This window comes from Elgaria multicarinata, chromosome 5, assembly GCF_023053635.1.
Source record: "Elgaria multicarinata webbii isolate HBS135686 ecotype San Diego chromosome 5, rElgMul1.1.pri, whole genome shotgun sequence".
Classification (NCBI taxonomy): domain Eukaryota; kingdom Metazoa; phylum Chordata; class Lepidosauria; order Squamata; family Anguidae; genus Elgaria; species Elgaria multicarinata.
In genome coordinates, this window is record NC_086175.1 from 41,400,807 (window position 1) to 41,417,044 (window position 16,238).

A 16,238-nucleotide genomic window follows, 5' to 3' on the forward strand; every position below is an offset into this window, starting at 1 on the left:
AAGGGGTCGAAAAGAGGCCTAAATAGTACAGAACTATAGATAGCATCTTATCGCGTTCAGCTAGAACATTATAATTGGATGCACTGAAATAGTCTTTGAAATCATGTGTTGAGCTATTGACATACATAAAGTCATAATAACGATACTTACACTTAGCAAGGCCAGATACCATAATGGCCCAAGACTGCTGGGGATGAATGAGTCTGGATCAAAAGAAAAATGCCATTCATCCCAAACTAGATTTAAGGCCATTGCTTCAGCCTTAGGGGGAAGAATTGTGCAACCCCAAAGTGAGGACAAGGGAGGAAGCTGTGCAGCAGAAGCAAGCTACTAGTGGCCCTCCAGATGTTTTGGTCTATAACTCCCATGATCCTTTACCACTGTTATGCTGGCTAGGGCTGATGGGAATTGCAGGCCAAAACATCCGTAGAGCCACAAGTTGCTCACCCCTGCGTACAGCTTTAGGAAAAGGGATCTACAGTATGCTGTCCCTGATCTAGCCTCAAATATGGCTTAGGTAAAATCAAAAAACCACAAAGAGAGAGCGTGTCTAAGGATGCTAGGGAAACTGCTTTATTCTTAAGAAAGCCAACACATTTTGCCCCAGATTTTCTTTGGGGGCTCCTTCAGGGACTTTTAAAAAGTCTTCAGAGAACTCTGGAAGACATGTCCCTGTATTCAGTAACTAACAAGTCACTCCAAAGCCCCCAAAGCAAATCTGGACCAAAATGCATTGGGCTTTCTTAGGAATTTTTCTAGCATCCTGACATGTGATATCTGAGAATTTCTAATGGATGCTTTCCAGTTGGTCCATATTCACCATTAGCTCTGATTGAACCACAGCTAAGACACCATCCTTCTTAAATTCTCTCTCCTGCCCATCATGTGAGTGAGAGCAGCTCTGTCTATAGCCACCTTGCCAAGACAGAGGTCTTATGCAGGGTATATAAAGATAAGGGCCTCGAGCATAGTCGTTTTGGACTAGTTTGGGGAAACAGCACAGGTTAGTATGTCCCTTTGAGGTTCAAATCGAAACTGGCACGAAGTACTGGTCCCCTCTATTCAGTACTGGTGAGGCCTCATCCTGAGTATTGCGTCCAGTTCTAGGCACCACACTTCAAGAAGGATGCAGACAAGCTGGAAGTTCTGAGGAGGGCAACCAGGATGATCAGAGGTCTGGAAACAAAGCCCTATGAGGAGAGACTGAAAGAACTGGGCATGTTTACCCTGGAGAAGAGAAGAATGAGGGGAGACATGATAGCACTCTTCAAATACTTGAAAGGTTGTCACACAGAGGAGGGCCAGGATCTCTTCTCGATCCTCCCAGAGTGCAGGACATGGACTAATGGGCTCAAGTTACAGGAAGCCAGATTATGGCTGGACATCAGGAAAAACTTCCTGACTGTTAGAGCAGTACGACAATGGAACCAATGACCTAGGGAGGTGGTGGGCTCTTCCACACTAGAGGCATTCAAGAGGCAGCTGGAACGCCATATATCAGGACTGCTTTAAGGTGGATTTCTGCATTGAGGGGGTTGGACTCGATGGCTTTATAGGCCCCTTCCAACTATTATTTATTTATTTATTTATTTATTTATTTATTTATTTATTACATTTCTATAATACATTTCTATTCTCTACTATTCTATGATACTATGGCCAAAATAGTAGAAGAAAAAATTACCAAGATAATTTGAGAAGAAGAAAAATAGAAGAAAATAAACATAGAAACAAAGCAAAAGGTCTTTTTAATAGAATAAATGGAAGCGAAAGCAGCTGAAAAGTTTCAGATTAGGCCTACATTTTAGTCCCTTCCAACTCCATGATTCACAAACAGTGTTTCATGGCACACCTGTGGCTTGCAGAGATCATGCGAACAGGTTGTCAGGATGCAGCTACACAGTAGGCAGAAGACAGCACTGCTTAAAAGATTAACTGGAGAGGAGTTCTAGACAGAAGGCAAGGCTGACAGATTGGTCCCGAACAAAGACAAATAACTGGCCATGGCAGTTGCTGCTGAAAGCAATTCTTTCTGCTTGGCAATGGCAATCTCTGCAGCCCATATCATTGAAGAAGTGCCTGAACAACAAACACATGCCTGCAAAGTGGATATGCTTCTTTTTTAAAAAGTGAGTCTCCTTTCTTAAAAATGTAAGGTGCTCTGCATCTTACAGATTGCTAAACATCACCTTTTACCTCAGTCCTCCATTCCAGATTGCAGCTTTCTTATCACTTGATCATTTAATTATTTCTATTTTTATTTTCATTGTATTGCATTTATATCCTGTCTTTTTCTCTCTCCAAGGAACCCAAGGCTGCGAACATAATCCTCCTCCTTTCCATTTTATCCTCACAACAACAACCCTGTGAGGCAGGTTGGGCTGGGAGTCTGTGACTGGCCCAAAGTTACCCAGTGGGTTTCCATGGCCAGGCGGGGACTAGAACCTGGATCTCCCGACTCCCAGTCCAACATTTTAGCACTACTTGCTCTTAACCACACTGGCTCTTAACTATGCGGCACTTCAGGTAATAGAGCCCATCACAAACTACATTTGACCAGCGTGTATGACTCAGTGTTGATGCACATGACAGGCATCTCTTAACTGTGTGCCCATGTTCCTTTGCACTTCCTCGTTTACATCTTTACATCAGGGAGGGGCTGTGGCTCAGTGTGACAGAGGACATGCTTTGCATGCAGAAGTCCCAGGTTTGATCCCCAGCCTCTCCAGGTAGGGCAGGAAAAACTCCAACCTGAACCCCTGGGGATCCGCTGCCAGTCAGTGTTGGCAAGACTGGGCTAGATGGATCATTGATCTGACTCGGTATGAGGTAGTTTCATTGCCCCTTTGGACATTTTTGGCAGTATCCAAAGTTGGCAGTCTGACAGCGCTCGTTAGGTTGCGCTAGCAGGAATGACCACTAGCGTAACGGGAAGCTAACACTTCCTACAGCAAATTTCAAGCACATATCCACATACGCAAGCAATACAGCAGGGATTTCTGAAGCGTCAATACATGTGTAAAAAATGGAAACCGACCTCATAAAAAAGTCCTTCTGGGAACTGCTGGAAGCACTGGGCACACACAAAACACTGCTCATGGTACAGCTCGCCGTTGCTATTCACAATCTTCTCCGCGGGTGCAAAGCCTCCTCGGCAGCGCTCACACATGGCATTTGCGAGAGCATTGGCCATGTTGCTGCAACAAAAACAACACGAAAAGGCAGATGCATGAGAATGTTGTTTTGCTGATCAGGTTTTTATGCCAAGAGGCAGTTGTTCTAGTCCAGCAAAACAACAACAACCACAACAAAAAAAACCACCCGTCTTTTCTATTGACTTTACTGAGGGACGTCCCCTGGCTCTACTGGAAAACCAGTGGCAAACACAGACCAACCTCTGACATTTGGGGAAGAGAGATGGAGGAAACATTGTCCTCTTGTCCATCAGTCATGCTTCCTGTTTCGGGAGCCAGCTGGGAGGAAGGCGAAGGCAATGGCAGCAGAGACAGCCAGATAAGACCTGCTACAACCAGACTCTGAGTAAGGGAGGTGTGGGAAGGAACAGCCATTTTGTTGCCAGTCCCCCAAAACTGGGAAACTTTCTCTCGCTAAAGAGACTTTTGGAGCCTGTATGAAGGGAATGAAGGAGCCTGAATACTTTTAGTTCTCCTATTTTCTTGTGGCGTCCCCTCCCTGTTTTCTTTTATGAACCAGCCTTGGAACAGCTTTTGAAGGGGAAGGCAAGAAAGTGGACACTCCTCTGCATTATTAAAAGGACACAGCAGCTCTTCTGCTCCCGTGGTCCAGATAAAGGTCTTTGACAGCAAATTCTCTGGTGAGACTCCAAAGCACCTCACCCCACAACACCCAGGTGTTACCCTGCTATTGGGCATCCTCTGTCTTTGTAAAGCCCACCCCAGGGCTCTGGCCCATGAACCCATAGCCCAGTTCAATGGCAGGGACAAACTGCAAGATACCTTTAAAGCTACTACCCATGCAATGAATAGTACATGTTAACCTGGAGTTGTCTTCTTGATTTCACTGGGCCTGTTCACATGATACACTAAGCCATGGTTAAGCTGCTAACCCTTTTGCAGCCAATGGTTAGTAAGCATGTTTAAACTGTGGTTATCTAGCCACCATGGTTAGGAATGGTTCACACAACACGCTAAGCCATAATGGCCCTGTGCAGAAGACACCTTAAACCACGGGTTTAACCACAGTGAATTGTTCACCATGGTTAAAGCTGTGGTTTAAGGTGTCTTCTGCACAGGGCCAATGTTTAGCTCAAACTGCTTAACCCCCATGGGTTAGCGTGTTGTCTGAACAGGGTCAATGAAAACTACTTCCTAGTAGTGTTTAGGATTGACACTGTCCCTATGATTCATAGGATTTGAGGCTGCGTCACATGTGTTTCTGGCCTAGCTCACTCCATTTTGTACACTTTACATGCAGTGGAATACCTGAGCAAGGAAAGCCACATACACTTGACTTTAAGAACATCACATGAGACCTGGCACACACACCTTGCCCATATAATCTGTCCATCCTTTTTTCTTGTGCGGATGGCTCTGCCTTTCTGTAACAAGCCCGCTGTTTTGTGTCCTATAGTCCTGGATGCTAGAGAACAGGTTGCGGCCCTCTTCTGTGTGGCAACCCTTTAGGTACTTGAAAAAATGCTATATATCCCCCCTTGGTCTTCTGTTCTTAAGGCTAAACATACCCAGTTCCTTCCATCTTTCCTCAAAGGACATAGTTTCTAGTCACATGATCGTCTTTGTTGACCTTCTATGAATTAGTTCCAATTTATCTGAATAATTCTTAATGTATTTTGTCCAGAATTGAACAAAGTATTCAAGGTAAGGTCTGAGCAGGGCAGAGCAGAGTGGAACTATTACTTCCCATGGTTTTGAAACTCTACTTGTATCGATGCAACCTAAAACTGTCTTTGCCTTTTTTGCAGCTGCATCACACTGCTAACTCATATTCAGCTTGTGATCGACTACAACTTCAAGATCCTTTTCTTTTTTTCTCCCCCCCTTTTTATTGTGAATATTAACAAAACAGGACAGAAATGCATCATGGAAAACCAAAACAAAGAAACATTACATATACAGGAATATCATCATTTTCCCCAGCAGGTATACAATTCATTTAAAAAAGGGGTGGTGGTTATGTACAGGTTTCAAGAAAAGTGGTCCAATACATATAGCCATGTATTTAACCACTCACAAGTCAGACCTATATAACACCATTCAAATGTTGATAGTGTTGTTAAGTCCTCAATCCACTGCATTATGGGAGGTGAACATTTGTCTTTCCAACATGATAGTATAAGTCTTTTAGCTGTCATAAAGGCTCTGAAAATCCATTTTCGCAGACTATGCGTTAACTTCCAAGAAGCCAATAGGTAGTTTAGGAGGACATGCACATCGTTCCATATTAAAGATTTGTTTCAGTACGAAGTTTCTCCTTATTATGACCTCCTCCCAAAAGGGGGCAAATACTGGGCATTGCCAAAGCATATGAATTAAAGAAGCATTAGGTACATTACATCTCCAACAGTTGTGCAAGTTAGAGACGTTGTGGAGTCCAATAAACCCGAAACAATTTTTTATTTGCTGAATAAGTTGTAGCCTAAGTTCCATAAAAGCGTCAGATACAGACTTTAAGGCAACAATCCACTGATTAAGCAAAACAGGACACTACAATTCTCTATTCCAATCCTGTCTTAATCCATGGGTATCATATTTATTTACTACTACTAAATACTTGTATATATGGGTCGTGATGTCTGTTTCAGCTGCTATGTTTCTAACAATAACGGAGGCTCTGAAGCTGTGAAAGCGGCAGAACCAAAGCTAGATTCCAACAATGTTGCAAGTGCAAGTATTTTCATTCAGCCATAGTAGGTAAATTATATTTAGCACATAAATCAGAAAATGACAAAAACTCATCGTGGGCCTATCAATTGATCCAAAGTAAAAATCATCTTATCTGTCCATGTCCTCGACAAGAACACTTTCTTTCTAAGTCTTAAGTCTGGATTTCCCCATAAAGTCATTTTTGTGTGAGAGAACGGATCGAACTGTGACCCCATACGCCACACTTCTCTAGCAGCCAAGATTGTAAGAGGTTTTTTTTAAAAAAAAATCTAATATGTTGAGAACTGAGTGACATCCATTTGGGAAAAGGTTCTAACCATAAGGCTTCCAGAACTGACCAGGGTGGCAAATCTAAGCGAACTGGAAAAGACCAATTTTTAGTACAAGCCAATAGATAGGCCCAATGGTACAAAGCAAGGTCTAGAAAACCAAACTTCAAGATCCTTTTCACCTGTACTATTGTTAAGCCAGGTAACACCCATCTTATACCTGAGCATTTAATTTCTTTTTCCCAAATGAAGAACTTAGCGATTATCTCTGTTATAGTAAACCTATTATTTTCTGCCTAGTTTTCTAATCTATTAAGATCATTTTGGATTTTGTTTGTTTTCTAAGACATTAGCTGCCCTACTTAATTTTGTGGCATCTTCAAATTTGATAAGCATTCCTTCCATCTCTTCCTCCAAGTCATTAATAACAATGTTGTAGAGTACAGGGCCCAGGACTGAATCCTGCAGCACCCTACTTGGTCAGAAATCCCACAGAACCAGAAACCAATACATACATTACAACATGCATACAACATACACACACACACACACACACACACACACACACACACACACGCTAGATTAAAATACAATTAGCTCCATAGCATCTTGCTAATATGCAGTTGATAATAAATTCTGATTCACAGTCATAGGAACAGCAGCCAAGATTATGCTAGAAAAAGGCAAGCAACCCAAGTTAACAAACCAACTCTGACAAGGGGAACTTACAATCTTGCATAAAAGTCACATATTTCTTTGTATACTTTTACGTCACTGTGCCTACGTTGCAATTTTGACACCACTCTCTCGCCTTCATTTCCACGGTCATTGTACACATCCTGATGAGCGGCCGAGATTTCTTCGTCCTCTGGAATGGGATAGGAATGCCCCCTGCTTTGGAATTCCATATTTAAATCTACGATGGTTAAAAAGCAACTGCAACAGAGCGCTCCGAAGGAACCACAGACGGTCAGAGTCAGGAGAAAAACAATCCGCAGGACTCAGTTGCGTGCTGCATAAAGAGCTTCAAGTTAAAAGTTCAACTGCAGAGCAGTTCGAATGTCATGGTGAGCTTGGGAGAGATTCACTGGAAGCAAAGCAACACATTCCAGACCAAGGTGGTAACACCAACTTGAACGGAACATATGATCTTCTCTGCTATCTACTGCTGTTAGTGAGTGTTCTACTAAGGCAATGTTATTTTGGATAGACGTAAGCTAGGGCATGATTGCTGTCAATAGCAGTCTAATGTGGAAAAACTTACTCCACTGTGTTGGCCTGATATATATATATCATGAATGTTAACGCCTTTGAAAAGATAACAAGGAAATACCCGGTTAGGAACAGCTTGTTTTTTTTTTTTTTAAACCACTTTACAAATAATTACAGCTCCCAATTTGTTTCCTAGGTCACCCATTTGCAGTTGTTGATGAGCAGTCGTCCACACCCTACCCTGCTCACTTTAGACTAGAGAATGCACACATCCAGAGTTGACTAGGTTGTGTCTTCTTCTGTTTCAATATGCTAATAGAAGCATAGTTATGCAACAAGGAAGAGTGATGAATAACCTTCGTAGGATGCTTTTTGAATGCAGAGATGAATCTCCATGTCAGAAAACAAACAAATAAATAAATAAGCATTGTTATAGCACTTTTGTTGAGTTCTCAGAGCTTCACATACATTATCTCAATAGTTCATGCACACTGCTGGTGCTAAATGATGATAATGGGTATATCCAATGTTAGTCTTACATAGAATAGATCCACTGAAATGAATGAGACTTAAGTTAGTCAAGACTTATTGGTCCCATTCATTTCAACAGGTCTACTCTATGCAGAACTAACATTGGATACTATCCAAAAATATTACCAAAGTCTCATGGATGGTTTCCTTACTGTTTTGGCTTGTTTGGATCTTTGTGTTGCAGTAGATTTTTTAACAATAATAAATTAAATAAGGAATTCCAAAGCATTGCTATGCAAGTCTAGAGAATGAAGGAACATTGCATCATCACCACCATAACATTTGTAAGGTAAGCCTGTCATTTTACAGACTGGGTCACTGAGATAGTGATTTGTCTAAGACCACCCAGTTAGTTCATATATAAACTGAGGTTTGAACTAGAAACCTCCTGACTGAATGACTGACTCTCTCTCTCTCTTTTTCCAAGGCTATACTAAAAAGCACAATCCTGACCTCCAGATCTGCTAGCTGGAGGAAGTGATGATGGAACAGAAGTGTTCCTCCTCAAACAAGAGAGAACATCCACCCTAGAGGCTCCATTTACGCCTGTGGAAAGGTTTACAGATTTAAATTGGGGGTGTTCCTGCCGCTGATAGCCAATGATACCAAGTGCTTCCCCTATACCAGGAATGGGCATGGCTTTCCAGATGGCTTGGAAATCATCTGTCACTATTGGCTATGCTGGCTAGGGATGATGGGAGTTGTAATCCCAAACATCGGGGGGGGGGCACAAGCTGCCTACACGGTCCCCCCATACTTCAGGGAAGAGAAAAAGCTCTGGCTCACATAAGAACTCCATAGTTTGCAAACTGCAGCTCCTTTTGCATCAGGAAAGTTTAGTAAGTATATGTTATAATAATAATAATAACAACAACAACAACAACAACAACAACAACAACAACAACATATACTTACTAAACTTTCCTGATGCAAAAGGAGCTGCAGTTTGCAAACTATTACATGGAATTAATCATTTTTGGTGGAAATGTCTTCCTTTGTTCCCAAGGCATGTTCACATTTACTGGCAGCTCATGGATGGTCTTAAGAGGGAAGGAAAGGTACAGTAATCCAGCAGCTAATCCCAGCTCAAACCTGCAAATCAGTACGGATAACCCTGTCTCCTCCATCCTAGCCCTGTCTCCTTCCCAGAGGGGCCAATGAATGTACACTCAATTCTGATCAGCGGGATTGCAGCTAATACAATTTGAAATGAAGCGTAAATCATTTCGCCCACAAGGAAATTATGTGAGCAGCATTTCAGATTCCTATCTTTGTTATACTTGCTGCGGAGTAACAAAATGGAATCTGAATTCTTTCTTTTCAAGCACATGTCAAAATCGGGAATATTGCCTCCACATTGTTACTAGCACAGAGTTATCTGCCTATCCATAAAGTAAAACTATATGACTGTTTGGACATGATGTACCAGCGACATTCTAAGACTTGAAAAGATAAACAAGGTATGTGAATGGATATGTTGACATATCTATTCTCGAGTACACGCTGTGTGTGCTGATGAAAACAATGACTTGCATCCACATTCCATATTTATAGTTTGCTTGGAACAATTTTAAGTTTGTCTTTATATCTGCTGCATTGAGTGATAAGTTACACATTATGCTAGTTAAAAAAAGTGGTTAGGACTTGCCACTTCTCTTTCTCAAAAAAAGCAGCAATTGTTGGGGAGGGTGGACTGTTGCGTAGGCTGATTAACCCTTCTCCTGTGCCATTTCCCGCACTCCAAATGCCCCCCATGCTATATAACACCTTCGGGGACACACACATGGAAATAGCAGTTTCAGGGGGGATTCCCTGCAGGAAAATTGTGGAAGGAAAAGGGTTAATCTCATTCCCAGTGCCACAGTCCCAATCTGGTTTTTCTCCATGGCAACGTTTCCCTGGTCAGATCTACACCACTTTGAAAATGGTTTGAAAACTGTATATGGAATGTGTTCTGGGCCCCAACAGTTGTCACTACAGTTATAAACCATTTTAAAGCCGTAGTGTAGATCCTGCCCCTGAGAAACAGAAATAGCAGGTCCTGATCCCATTGGAGCCCCATATAAAATTAGGATTTAAGTACAAGGAACACATTATCTTGACTTCCCGGCATTTCCCTCCAATCACTCCAGCCAGCAGCCGAATTTGCCAAACACTCGAATTATGTGTCAGACAAACCCTCAGATTAAAATGGTTTTAGCACCTTTCCTGCGGCAGTAGCATGCAAAACAATTATCCTGGCATGGGACAGAGGAGGCGGACTGATTGCACTGCAGCTTAACTTGTCAAGGCAAAGCCAATCACAAGGAGCTTTTTACCATACTTTAAATAAGCACTGGTGAAATAAACAACTACACAGCAGTTCTCAGCACCAATGAAACAACTAAGACAGAGATGAAAAGGGCCCAAACATCCAAAATGTATGGTAGTCTTGCAAATAAGTCCTCAGATGTTACTAGCCCGCCTACCCATATGTAGCTTTTGGCCGTTTCTAGCATACTAGAAAAGGGACAAAAAGGAGCAACTCTCTTTTGGTTCACAAAGTGAACGGTGATTGGAAATGCTAAATGTTTCCAAAAGGAACTAGGCAAGTGACTAATCTCAATGTTATGTGGCATGAATTTGAAAAACTTTCACCTGATTAGAGAGAAATATAGGCTATGGTCCTAAGCATATTTTCTTGGAAGTCACTTCAGATGAATTCAGTGGGATTTACTTCCAATTAAATATGTTCAGGAACCAGTGTTTTGTATGAATTTGGACTGGGGAGTTCAAATCCCCATTCAGCTGCAAAATTTATCAGGTGGCCTCGGTCCGGTCACTGTCTCTTAGCCTAATCTAACAAATAAGATTCTTGTGAGGATAAAGCAGAATAATCCACAAGCTCATTGGGAAAAACAGAAGATACAAATGAGAGACAGACTGATTGTTCTTGGGGCTGCCACCTGTCTTAAGGGAGCATTCATGTTCTTTATTCTGCAGTCTTTCTATCTGTTCAGCTCTTGCAGACCTTGTAACTTCCATTAGGATTTTGCCTAGGAATACCGATGCTTATAACAAAGTATTCATTGCACCAAGCAAGGTACAACATGGACAGGGTTCTTGCTAGAATCTGGCTCAGTTCACTGGGTTGGGCTTCAGCCTACCATGATGCAGTGAAATTTGGCTATACTACATTGCAGACCGAATGAAACTCCTTTTCATTAGCAGTTTTTAAAACAGCCTTCCCCAACCTGGAGCCTTGCATATATTTTAGACTTCATCTCCCATCAACCCCAGCAAGCATGTTCAGGTGTTGTAGTCCAAAATATGTGCAGCGCATGAGGTTGGGAAAGGCTGTTTTAAAGCACTAAATAGCATTTTCACCCTGGCCCACTTCTTCTAACAATGACTAGCCTCAGCTAGTCTGCTTAGGTTTTGTTCTTGTAAACAGTGAGTTTTCCCATTCATTTTGGCCTGTTCAGTGTCCATGCATGCGCCCATTTCAATAACTGACATAGTTTTGGAAGTGGTAAGTAATCTCATTACATGGGGTGGGTGGGTTAAACTTCTTAGCCAGTCAGGCATACGTAGTGAATAACCAATTCACAAGAATAAACATAAAGAAGAAGCTGTAGAAGTGATTCTGACTCAGCTAAGTATATTTATTACTCTAAGACAATGACCTGAACAGTTCATCCAGTAGCTATAATTAATACCCAGACCAGACCAGACCAGATCAAACCATTCAGCTTGCCATGCAAGACTTCTCGTATGTCCATGAAGTTCCTTATACGGTTGGGATAACTGTCAACACCAGACTTTCTGGCTCTCAACTACATTCTTATTATAGTAACGACTCCGTCACAGATACCACACTGAAGACTGACCTTCAGCTAAGGTAGTGGGGTGAGTGTTGATTCCTTTACTAAGTAGCACGTCAGTCCCTAAGAGTTCTCTCTGGAAGCATACAACGGTGCTTATATTTATATTAAGAGGATGAAAGAACATTGTTTATTTTAATAAGCACATTTTTGGTTACATAAGGGCAGTGATCAAAGAACTGCTTCCAGCTTACTCTCATTATCAAACATGTTGTGTCCTCTGCCAGTAAAGTTCCAATTTTAATGTTTCAACATTTACATTAAAAAGTAGTTTTATGGGAATGGATGAAGACTGACCTCTTAGGCATAGTACCAAATAGTCTTAAAGCACATTGAAGTCTAACCAATTTATTATGGCATAAGCTTTTGTGGACTAGAGCCCATTGCATCACACATACACACCATAATACATCTGTTAATGTGCTACAAAATGTCTTGGTGTTTTTGCTGCAACAGAGGCTACTCCTCTGGAAGTTAGGACCAATGTCCCTGTTTGAATCTGGATCCAACCCAATGTTAGTCATACTTAGAGAGGACCCATTGAAATCAATGGCACTTAAATTAATCATTCATTTCAACAGGTCTACTCTAGGAATGCCTAAGTCTGGATCCAACCTATATCCATTTACTTGGGAATAAGACCCACTGAACTCAATGGTAGTTTTTGTGAACCGCCCAGAGAGCTCCGGCTATTGGGCGGTATAGAAATGTGATAAATAAATAAATAAATAAATAAATAGTTACTTCTGAGTAGATTGCATTGTAAAAGTACAATCCTCCATGCACTTACTCCTCTGAACACAAAGGACCTTACTCCCGAGTGGCCATGCATAGGATTGTGCAGCATTGCTGCCATTCTATACACACTTGCCAGAGAGTTTTTATCTATGCCAAAAAGTGAGATGGAAGACAAGACATTCAAAGAAACACTTTAATTTTGAGTACCGAGGAATGGGGCTACAGCGTGAGACTATACGCGTGTTTGTCCCATGCAACTGAATAAATACCAAGATGTGCTTTTTCCTATCCAGGAGTAAAATCTGTGTAGCAACACTGTCATGTGAGGCAACCCTAATTGCATTCAGTACAGATGGTGTATGATGTAAACAGCCCCTTTAGTCTTTGCCTCTGGTAGACAGTTTCTGTCTGCACCTGCCTGAAAGCGCTAGGCAGAGATTGTACAGAGGTAAACATTGAGTAGCTCCACGTATGGATTCTAGACAAACCTAATTCAACAAAATCACATCATGGAATTCTCCCTGCCCTGCGCTCTTCAGACTGTAGGTTAAGGGTTGCATTTAGAAATGCCTCCCCACCCTCCACTCTAGGAAAAGCTCCCTGCATATAGAAAATAAGCGCATCAGAGAAAGCGAGATTCTAGTTTAGTTTACATTGAGGTGTTCAATTTCTATATGCAGGGAAAGTTTTTTTTCTCTTTTAAAGTAGGGAAGCATACAAAATATAAGAACATAAGAGCCATGCTAGATCAGACAATGGGTCCATCCAGCATTCTGTTCACAGTGTGGCCAGCCAGATGTCAACCAGGAACTCACAAGCAGGACACGATTGCAACAGCACCATCCTGCCCATGATCCCCAGCAACTAGTGTACATAGGCTTACTGCCATAGATAGCCTTCTCCTCTAGGAAATTTTCTAACTCCCTTTTAAAACAATCCAAATCATTAGCCATCACTACATCTTGTGGCAGCAAATTCTATAGTTTAACTATGTATCATAGTTTAAATACAGTTTACCTAAATATGTTTCCCACCTGCAACACAAAATGGCAGTCTCAGAAAGGCTGTGCTATAGAGTTCGCAAAACATGCTAGCTTTTCATCTCATTAAGCAAGCTGCGAAACAACTATGATAGGCCTGTCTGGGCTAGGTATGACTGCAGTACGATGACCACAAGTTGCAAGTCAACACACTATATTCTCACTATACTGCTAATAACATTTCAAAATGAAGATGCAGAGAACAGTTATTCCCCTTATGCTGTACCACAGCCTTCCCAAACTGGTGACTTCCAGATATGTTAGACTGCAACTCCCAGCCAGCATGGCCAGTCTTGGAAATACTCTACTACACAGGGTCTTTCAGAGAATCACAGAATAGTAGAGTTGGAAGGGGCCTAATAAGGCCATTGAGTCCAACTCCCTGCTCAATACAGGAGTTGTAGTCCAGAACATCTAGAAGGCACTAGGCTGGGGAAGGTTGATGCTGACAACCTGGGTGCCCTCCAAAATGTTTTGGATGACTCCCATCAGTCCCAGCCAGCATGGGTAATGGCTTGGGATGATGGGAGTTGCAGTCCAAAACTTCTGAAGGGCATTAGGTTGCCTACTCCTGCTGTAGAGTGCCAACATATACCAACACTAACCTCTTGAAATGCCAGGTGCTGCAACTTCAGCATGCCTGGAAATGCATAGGCACATTGTGTGGTTGCTCAGAGGTGAAGGAAAGGCGTGCAGCACATGCTGGAAGGAATTCTCTTCCACATTATTTCTTCACATATTCCAGAACTGGCTCCTGACACTAGAAAACAGGTTTCAGGGCTGAGATCTAGTGAGCCATGTTTCAGTTTAAGTTTACGTTCACCCAGCAATAGTATTTAGGAGCAGTCTTATCTCCATCCACCATGTTTCCCTGACTGGTTAAGAAGTACCCCCCCCCCCAAATAAAATCATCAATGAGTTTAAATGGCGCTTTTAAAACTGTGCCAATGATTCAAATGGGAGCGTGAGTGGAGAAATAGCCCATTGAACAGTCCAAAATGAATGGGAAAACCTACTGTTTACAAGAACTAAGCCTAAGCGGACTAGCTGAGGCTAGTTCATATCTTTTAGATGACTGATAACAGGTTTCATTAGTTGTTTAAGGAACATGGATTAAGAGGGTTTCCTAAACAAACCCTTTCAAGGACAGAGGGGACACACAGGAAATTAATACACCGTGAAAGACACAAGACACTTTCTCATGTTTTTTTTTCTTTTCTTACTTTTTCTATTATTATTTTTTTAATAGAGACTTTACTAATGACATTTAAAAAAAAAAAAAAGTTATGGCTTGGATCCAGACTAAGTTACTTGAACATCCCCAGAAGATGGTGCTGAAAGATTATTGCTTGGCCCACTGGGGACTGGGAGTCATACTTGTCCTAGATGGATCTGAAAGATCAGCAACTCTTTTTGAAATGCTCCTGAATCTGGCTTTGCCCCTGGATGCTCAGGTGGCAATTATCGTCAAGAGTACTTGAACTACTGCAATCCACTCTAGATGGAGCTGCCCTTGAAGAGTGTTTGGAAACTGCAGCTGACACAAAAGTCTCCAGCCAGATAGTTTTCTGGTGTGGGCTTTATAGATCATATTACACTGCTCCTACATCAGCTGCACAAGCTTCTAATCTGTTTCCAGGCGCAATTAAAGGTTCTGGTTCTTACCTATAAAGCCTAAAACCACTTTGAGTGAGGATATCTGAAAGGCCACCTCCTCTCATATGAAACTGCCTGGAGTTTATGGTCTTAGTCTGAGGCCCTATTATATATCCCACCTTCAAAAGGGTTTAGGTTGGTGGGAATGTAGAGCAGGGCCTTTTCTGCAGCAGCACCCTGATTACAGAACTCCCTCCCTAGGGCAGTTAGATTAGCCACTTGATTGATTAGCTCCCAGCAGGTGGTAAAGACATTCCTGTTCCCTTCAGCATTCATTCTTTTTTTTTTACCAGTTGATAGTTCAATTTATTCTTTTGGATGTTTTTAGTGTTTCTAAGTGATTTGAACTGTTTTAACAATTGTATTATACAATGCCTTGAGGGCCTTATGGCCAAAAGGCCATCTATAAACATTTTCATATACAAATTAAACTGAGCTCCCAGTGAAATCAATATGATTAAAATGGGAATTACATGCAACTAACTTAATCCACTTCCAACCCTATATTAACAGAGTTCTGAATTGATGGGATGCAAGAGAAAATGGTCTCGTATATTGGAAGTTAGTATGGCAAAATGGCTACAAAAATTATTCAGGAATGTATTAAAAATTCAGCCTGTCCCCTCCCTGCCTATTCCTGAGTGGCATAAGCCACTAGCCTTTAATGAGTGGGATGGGATCCACATTGAGAGCCATGCTGTAGCTCAGCTGTCCCATGGTGGAAGTTGTAGTCCAACACATCTGAAAGGTTGGGGAAAGCTGCTTTGGTCTAAGGTGAGCGTTCCTTATAAGGGAATGAAAGAGAGAGAGAGAGAGAGGAAGAGGAAGAGGAAACAAGGGAGCTGTGGGGCATCTATATGGTGCCATTCTACCTACCAATTCCCCCCAAAATCTGCAGCATCACTGCTGAGAAGCAACATCCATAGGGTTACATGGCAGGAGTGAGGGGGGGCTATCCAGCCAGGAAAATTCGCAACACCGTTGTCAGATGGTGGTAATGGGAAGCAAATATAGAGTGACTGAAAACTGCCCAAACCTTTTTTG

At 41.9% G+C, this 16,238-nt stretch overlaps 1 protein-coding gene across 6 annotated transcripts in view; it reads right to left on the bottom strand.

The window, feature by feature from the left end:
- Nucleotides 1-16,238, bottom strand: part of LIMS1 (LIM zinc finger domain containing 1) — an 80,477-nt gene that overhangs the window by 18,214 nt on the left and 46,025 nt on the right. For 4 of the 6 annotated variants that reach the window (XM_063126204.1, XM_063126205.1, XM_063126207.1 and 1 more), the window contains exon 2: nucleotides 3,038-3,197. In XM_063126204.1, the coding sequence (XP_062982274.1) occupies nucleotides 3,038-3,197 (160 nt within the window). Of the gene's footprint in view, nucleotides 1-3,037; nucleotides 3,198-6,883; nucleotides 7,352-16,238 lie in introns of those variants that run through there. The other 2 variants (XM_063126202.1, XM_063126201.1) reach the window with 2 other exon arrangements.